The following is an 8,747-nucleotide window of genomic DNA, read 5'->3' as shown; positions in this document are numbered from 1 at the left end:
ATTTTTATTTATTACATTTATTTATTGTGTGTGTGTGTGGCCAGCTCAGCCCACCAGGGGGCGGGTCTGGCTGGCATGTGGTGCTGGGGATCGAACCGCGGTCCCTGTGCTTTGCCAAGCTTGTTTCAAGTAGGTGCTTTAGACCACTGAGCCATCTCTCCAGCCCCTCAAGTGATTCTTAAGTATAATCAAGTTTAATTCCTTAAGATATTTAAATCTCAGCTATTTTATTAAGATCAGGCTTAATTCTATTGCCTCTGATTACCATCTTATTAAGTAGTCTATCTCAGTACTATCTCCATGCCCTTTCTTTAGCCACTTCTCAATGGCAATCTGGCCTTTGACTGACAGGTCTACTGAAACTGCTGTCACTGAAGCACATGCAAATGACCTAGTTACCAAGGTAATAGGAGATGATAGTCCTCATATAATTTAACTTCTCAAACAACACCTACAAACACCCCATCCTTGGCCCTTTGTGGCCCTCCTCAGTCCTGGCTGCTCTGCCTCCATGACATTCCAGCTCTTCCTCTTAAGGCAAAGTCTAGCCAGAGTTCTAGCTTCAGCCTTTTCTTCTCACTCTCCTGGCAACTTTCTCTGTCCTTGTGGTTTCTGTTAATGCTTTTGCTAGTCATCTAATTCTGTAGTAGGATTCAGGAGCTCTAGAGGTAACTAGACCTCAAAGTCTCTGGGCAGAGTGCCTAATACCAGGCCAGATTTCTCCCTGATGCATAGCAACTTGTATATGATGTACCTCCTACATGCATCCCTTGTGAAACACTTAGGAACTCTACGTATAAGTTGTATCTTAGTCAACTTGATGCATCCCTAGCACAGGGCCTAACAGCTGGCACTAAAATACATAATGCGTGGATGACTGGAACTTTAAAGAGGAGGTGGATCACAGTAAGATGTCATCAGTGTCCTGAGTCCATGCAATAAATTTACTTTACTGAGCACTTACTTGGCACATTTATTATCTCCAAACACCTGAGAAGCCCAACAAGTAGGCATGAATGCACACTCCTACACTGATGAGAAATGCCTCGTTTGGAGACCTGATGTGCTCAAGATCACACTGCACGTAACAACTAAGATGCAACTCAAGACAAACTGGACATTCTGCCACAATTGAGAATGAAAGGAAAAAAATGAATTTAAGTTCAAAAATATAGCAGAAACAGGTTCTAGATTTGTAACTTTCAGGCAAAATTATCAAAGCCTGCTTCCAAGCCAAGAGCCACTAAGAAAGTAGCATAAGTCCCACATACAGTAACTACTCACATTTCTTTAACTTTATCCAGAGTTGTGCCTACTGGAATGACATTTGGATATACATTCATGGGACAGATGTAGCTCAAGAAATCTTTAATCTAGAAGAAGAATAATGTATCAGTTACCACTATGTTGAACACTTAGAGAAAATAAAGTCAGGCCAGGGAGAAGAGAAATAGTGACCACTGTGCTTCTTGGGGTTGGATATCTGTGGGGACCACATAGGAAAAAGAAAGGCCAATCAATGGCTAGGGCTCACTTCCCAAAACCCTCCCACAGCTGGGCTATGGTAGGCCTGAGAATCGGAACATCTACACTTTGCTTAGGTGAGTCTGCTCCTGAGCAGAAATGCAGAGTCTAATAGGAGTCAAAAAGGCAACTTATTATTTATGGATTACTAGGGATTGAACCAGGGCCTCATGCATGGAATGCAAGTGCAATGCCACTGAACTAAATCACTACCCCTTTAAAAACTGATTTTGAGACTATAGGTCGCCGAGCTGTCAAGGCTAGCCTGACCCTGGAATACTCCTGCCTTATGCTCCCAAGTGGCTGAATATTAAAGGAATTTTGCAATTTTTATGTATGTTTGAGACAGGGTCTCACTATGTAGCCCACACTGGCCTTAGAACTCAGCAATCCTGCCTCAGCTTCCCAAGTGCTGGGATTACAGGTACACACCACACCTGGCACATGTTTTATTTATTTATTTATTTATTTATTTATTTATTTATTTTGTGGTACTGGGGATTGAACTCAAGACCTTGCACTTGCCAGGCAAGCAACATTTTGTATTTTAAAATATGACTCCTTATTCAAGGTTACCCATATTTTTATTTTTATTTTTTATTTATTTAATTTTTTGGCAGAACTGGGGATTGAACTCAGGCCCTTTTATTCTACTGAGCTATCTCCCCAGCCCGACCTATATTTTTAAAATTCTCTTTCTAAAATTAGAATATAGTTGAGTACACACAGGAAAACAAAGCTTAGAACTGCATCTGAGAGGCCACTCTTGATCTGTTCCTGTAGCTTATTCTTTGTTGCACTGAACACTGCATTAGTCACCAACCCGTGGTGGGGTGGGGGACTCCAACCTGTCCTGCCATGGAACGTAGATCCTCCAGTAGAAAGCACAATGCAGTCAGCCTGGATGGATGGTACTTCTTGAAGACCAGCTTAGCAGGCTCAGCTGCAGCGGTGCTCCCTTCCCAGAGCCAGGTGAGGGCAGTCTGCTCAGGCCCTTCTGCCCCCTGGGGCAGGCCTCTCCCCTGCAAGTTCTGGAGTGCTGGCAGCTCCAATGCATGCACAAATCTGACAACTGTGGGCACAAGGCTGTTGCACAGCAGCCTCAGGCGCAGGCGGAGAAAGATGTGCTCTGAGTTAGGTGATGAGGCCCACACTCTCCCTGGGAGGCTTGAGAGACTGCACATTGGGCTGTCCTTTCCGAGGATTCTAATCACTACAGTGACATGCAAATATGGCACTAGTATCTCCAACATCCTGCAAAGTTTGGAAGGCTAAATGGGAACTCTGTCACTTGCTCACAACATCTTTACACCCAAGGTGAACCTCAACTTCATTGTTTCCTCAGTCTTCGTAAGCTCACAAGCTCAGAGAAACCATCTCAAGTCAAAGTCTCAGACTCTTTCCCCTAAAGTACAGACTGGACAGAATATGGGAAGTGGCTGGCCCAGCACCTGATTGGTACCTGGAGAAACGCTCAGAAGACTAAGGAAGATTGTCACTCTCTTCTGCAAATGAAATTACTGGGGCACAAAGCCAATATTAGACCAAGAGACAAGAGCCCAGGAATTAACAAACACTGTTAACTGTTTTTTTTTTTTTTTTTTTTTTTTTGTTTTTTTTTTTTTGCGGAACGGGGGATTGAACTCAGGCCCTTGTGCTTGCCAGGCAAGCACTTATTCTACTGAGCCATCTCCCCGGCCCCCTGTATTTTTTAAATGACAATTTTACCATAGGAGAAAACATCTGTTCTCTAAGAATTTCTCATAAGCAATGTCTTTTGCACCTTCAGAGGAGGCATGCAAATAGAAATCATTGCTTGCTTTCCTAAAAAGTACTTGATTTGCACAATTAATCCAAGCTGAAGCCAGACATGATGGCACAAGCCTGTAATCCCAGCACTCTGAGAGGATGAAGCAGGAGGATCACAAGTTCAAACTCAGCCTGGGCAATTTAACAACTTAGTAAGACCCAGTCTCAAAATACAATTTTGTTTTTTTGTTTTTAAAGGGGGGCTGCTGATATAGTTCAGTTCATAGGCCCTGGGTCCAATCCCCAGTACTGGAGAAAAAAAGTAATAAACCCATATTAAGGGCAATAGAAACCTAAGGCTTTTGAAGGGAATAATGATAAAAAAAAAAAATGAGGTTAATCCTATACCAGATTCACTACTGCTTAGGCAGGAAGTGGCACAAGGAAACAAGGTGCACCCAACAGAGGACTGTCCTCTCCTATGTGAGCAAGTTGACAGTCTGTCACCACTGCCAGCCTAACAGAAGACTTCAATGCAGTCAACTCCCAGTAATTACATTCCATAAAGTCACCACAAACACTAAGTAGTGAACACTGAGCCACTACTGCTAGGGGGAAACAATCCAGGGTTAGATTCCTGACAACTTCTGGGACATCAACATCAGTGGGTTTCGGGGCCAGGGAGATGGCTCAGTGGAATACACACTTCCCTGGCAAGTGCAAGGGCCTGAGTTCAATCCCTGGTTCCGCAAAAAAAAAAAAAAAAAAAAAAATCAAATCAATGGGTTTCATCAGCCAATCACTACCTAACCTTGTTTTATACATATTTCTGTTTACAAATGCCTCATCATGAATGTTTATTCTTTAGCACTGAACTCACAGTAAACAGTATAATTCATGTCCAAACAGAGCTTATATAATGTGTAATATGATCAAAATATACAATGGTTTTAATTTTTAATGTTTATTACTGTAGAAGAAACATTGCCACAAATCCCCCTCAAAATGTATTTTCTCATGTAGAACACACTTAACCCATCATTCTTGTCACTTTCTGAAGCAGTTCTGGAAGTCTGTCATGAGTGTCATTCTTTATGAGATGTATTAGCACAGCAAGTGCTGCTGCCAAAAGTCATCTAATGAAAAGGAAGGCTCTTAAAACATGACAGTGTGGCTCCTCTACCCTTTTCACCAGAGATGGCACTGTGTAACTCCCCCAAAGTCACAATAAACAAAAGGGGTAGGGAGACAGCTTAGTGATCTAAGCACCTGCCTGGCAAGTGCAAGGACCTGGGTTTGATCCCTAGTACCACATGCCATGCAGGCTCCGAAACCGGGTATGGTGAAGCATGTCTATAAACACAGCACTGAGGAGGCTGTGACAGGAGGTTCACTAGTCTGAGCTGTGTAGTAAGACCTTGTAGCAAATAAATAATTTTTAAATTTTTTTTTTAAATCGAAGTATATATAAAAGTTGTTGGGGCTGGGGAGATAGCTCAGTAGAATAAGTGTTTGCCTGGCAAGTACAAGGTCCTCAGTTCAATCCCCGGTACCACCAAAAAAAAAAGCACTTCATAAAAGGTGTTTTGAGGCAATCAGGACACCGAGGCAGCCATAATGATGCAGTTGGAAGACACTCAGGTAAAAACACTTCCAAACTACTTCACAAAGAGGCAAGGACAATGGGATAAGTGTACAAGAAGCAAAAGGAATCTTTTCAGAGGCATTAATGCAATGTTGTCTTTTTTTTTTTTTTTTTTTAGGGAAGGGTCTCACTACTAGATCAAACTCATAGTGATCTGCCTGTTTACAATCTCCCAAGAGCTGGGATTACAGGTGCACACCAACATGCCCAGTCTCAATTGCTGCCTCAGCTCGCCCTGGGGGCAGGGCCAACACAGAAGGCCTAGGGATTGAACCCCCAGCCCCTGCACCTGTTTGCAGGTGCTTTAATCTGCTGAGCTATTTGGCCAGCCCTGCAATGTTATCTTTTGTTATAGTAATTTTTAACTTAAACATTTACTGTACTCTTGACCACACTCTGGATCTTTACCTCAAGACATATCCTTCTTGTGCTTAGGCATATTACACAGTATTTCAATACTTTACTCAGGACCATTTTATATGGTAAAATCACCAACCAAAGGCACAAAAATATGAAAAATACAGCATTCTAGAGACCATGGAAAGGACCTCTGTGTACTGAATGACAGCTGACACAAGGTAGCAGAGCACACCTCATTCCTCTGCGGCTGGGAAATGCATGTCAAGAATTGCCCACCATTCTCCTTGTATCTGTAAGTCCTTCCTGCAGCCCAGGGGGGTGGACATGGGATGACAGATAAACTGTAGCAAGTAAGCAAACACAGAAATGTGGAATCCACACATAATCAGAATCAACTGTTAGAATGAAACTAGGGAATGGGACTGAAATAGTAAGACATGCTCTGGGTCAACCAAAGAGTCAACAACAGGGTTGAGTTTACAGGATCCTCTTACCTCACTGTAGGAGGAGTGAAAAGAAAAACAAGCTCTGTATGAACTTTCTCCGGTCCTAAACAGAAATGAAAACACAAATACAAAGTCACCTACAAAACTAAGCTCAGTTCTAAACTTTGATCTTTCCCAGTTAGGCTATTCCAGGGTGAAATAACCCTACAATCAGGAACTTCTTGGGATAAGGCTCAACATTTTCCAGTAAAGAAAATCTGTTGTAGACATATTAAACAGCCCAGGCCAGGGAATGTTGCTAATGTAGTAGACAGAGTATGGAAACTCCTCTACTCTGCCAAAGCTTCTATTCTATGATACAAATTTTAACTCACAGTCAAGCACTGAATGCCTTTAGGCTTCAACTGTTTACCTCCTCACTCAAGGCAGCCTCCAGATATACTGGCTAACGTGCTACAGCAGGCCTTGAGTAGTACCCCTTTAGTTTAAATCATATTTTAATTAAAGCCATTACTTCCCCGATTAGAGTACATCCTCTTCTCGAGCTTAGGTTAGAGCATTTATACTAAACTACATTAAACTTTTTTTTTCTAGTACCAGGGATTAAACCCAGGGGCATTCTAGCACTGAGCTGCAAGTTCAGGATTTTATTTTTATTTCCAGACAAGGTCTAAATTGTTCAGGTTGGCCTTAAACTGGTGATTCTCCTACTTCAGCCTCCTAAATTGCTGAGATTACAGACATGTGCCATCATGCCCGGCTTAAATATTTTATCTCCAAATCTTCATAGCACTGCTCTCTTACCTCACAATTACGTTTGTTTTCCTGGATCTTTCTCCAAACCACATGGTGGATGGCTTAATACTGATTGTCTGGAGTGGAATTTTATTCTTAGAAGTAGTTCCACAGGGTAATTTATTCCATTGATAGTACTCTTCTGCCTAGACCGTATTTGAAAAAATATAGAAATATATATATATATACATTTCAACAAATCTGTTTGTAGTCAGCATTTCAAAAACAAGTATAGGTAAGTTTTCAGACATGAAAAGAATATAGATATAAGGAACCAATCAGATCACTGCAAATTGATCTGAAAACATTCTGCAGGACAACTGGCCTGGACTCTTCAAAGCCATCAACATGGGAAAAGAGAAACACACATACAGACATAAATATAAATGCACAAAATTATTAAATCCACAAATACAAGTTAAAATATATAGTTTACCAATTCTTAAAGGTCATTTCTTATTGTAGCTCTATCTATTGCAATGGCCTTCAGTAGAATATTCCATGTTGTTGATAAGAATTCTATTTTTGTGCAAAACCATGCTTTATACAAGAGCCAGCCACCTAAAGGATTCTGGATAGCAAGGCTAATATTACTGCCACAGCGATGACCTAAATTTATAAATGCAGTGCTTACTAAAAAAACTACTCAGCATTTGATTAAAATATTTTACAATTTAGAAGGAAATTATGATTAGTCATACCACTGCATTTGAAGGTAACTAGCCTTAATTAAAATGGAAAAGAATGTTACAAGAAAATTCGACCTGGAAGCCAGAATTCCTGGCATTTCATAACAGGACACATAGCTCGGCCATCAACGCGCCTGCCTGGCAAGTGCAGGGTCCCAAGTTCAATCCCCAGTACCACATGCTGTGCTGGCCCAGAAACCAGGTATGGTGGCACACACCTGTAATCCCTGTGTTGGGGAGGATGACACAGGAGGATCACTACAAGTCCAAACTGAGTAGTGGGATCCTGTACCAAAAGAATTAAAAATAAATAAAAACATAAAATAATCAAAAATTGAAGGAAATTATACCTGAATATTTTTCAAGTGAGTGCAAGAAACATAAATGTGGACATAAGTCTCAGGAATAAATGGCGAGGGCTGGGGATATAGCTCAGCCATGCATGCACAAGGCTCTGGATTCAATCCCTAATACCACACACATAATGAATAAACGGCAAATAACTCTCAGGAGCCCCTATGTGGGACTTCTCCTGGGCTCCCATGAGATGCCCCCTATCATGACTCTTTATGCTAGCACTTTACTTTTGCTTTTAACTTTTCTTCTCTTTGTTCAGCCCATGTTCTCTCTGGGTTTTCCTTTACTCTTTAACCCCTTGCTTTTCAAATAAACTTTTGGCATTACAGAAAAATAAACAACATAAATGGTAGTAGAGATGGATGTAGTGGCACTTGCCTATAATACCAGTACTTAGGAGACTGAGGCCAGAATATTGCTGACAGTTCCAGGCCGACCTGGGCTACATAGCAAGTTCAAGGCCAGCCTGAACTTCACAGCATGACCCTGTCTTTAAAAAAAAAAAAAAAAAGCAATGGAGATTTCAGGAAGTTGGCAGAGCAGTAAACAGCCATAAATCAGCCTCTCCAAGATCTAGAATCCAGACACTGGAAAATAACAACTTGGGAAAGAAAAGTGGAAGGGAGGTGGATGCATGGGACCCAGGAAGAATAAGATGGGAAAGTTGGAGCCCACAGAGAAGCTGAAGAGACAGACCACAGACCACAATGCAGAGAAATGAATGGCAATCTATACTTTCTCCCCAGCTCCTACCTCAAGTGAAAGAAAGGAAGATCAAATCTACAAACACACACGAAAGCAGGGGAACTCAGAGGTCCTCGGCACAGGAAATGGTGCACACAATGAACGCTCGCGACCGACTTCAGTCTAAGCATCTGCAATACTCCTTCAGCAACAGCCTGGCTGGACACCACTTAGGGAGGGGCCTGCTGAACGTGAGAATGGGAGCAGTGTGGGGCGGCATCATTTCAGGACACCCAGTATTAAACTCCCCAGGTGACTGTGTGAGGGGCAACCATAAGAGATATCCATGGTTAGGGAGCCACAGTCAGGCTGGCAAGAGACACCCAAAGTGTTGTATTTTTCTTTGTAAGTTTGGTGTCTGGCTTTTTCTGTCCCTGTGACCTGTCCCAGCAGGTCCACATTCCAGGACCTGTTCCTTTTCTTTTTTTTTTTCTTTTT

The 8,747-nt window shown here is 41.9% G+C and overlaps 1 protein-coding gene across 1 annotated transcript in view; it reads right to left on the bottom strand.

Moving 5' to 3' along the window:
• Positions 1 to 8,747, bottom strand: part of Dclre1c (DNA cross-link repair 1C) — a 59,460-nt gene that overhangs the window by 7,584 nt on the left and 43,129 nt on the right. Inside the window, exons 10-12 of the mRNA XM_004641777.2 lie at positions 6,529 to 6,665; positions 5,773 to 5,827; positions 1,285 to 1,373 (exon numbers count right to left, since the gene is read on the bottom strand). Of these exons, the coding sequence (XP_004641834.1) occupies positions 1,285 to 1,373; positions 5,773 to 5,827; positions 6,529 to 6,665 (281 nt within the window). The remainder of the gene's footprint in view (positions 1 to 1,284; positions 1,374 to 5,772; positions 5,828 to 6,528; positions 6,666 to 8,747) is intronic.

This window comes from Octodon degus, unplaced genomic scaffold (genome assembly GCF_000260255.1).
Source record: "Octodon degus isolate 3935 unplaced genomic scaffold, OctDeg1.0 scaffold00141, whole genome shotgun sequence".
Lineage (NCBI taxonomy): Eukaryota > Metazoa > Chordata > Mammalia > Rodentia > Octodontidae > Octodon > Octodon degus.
Note: the sequence above shows the minus strand (reverse complement) of the source record. Positions and strands in the feature narration are given on the sequence as shown.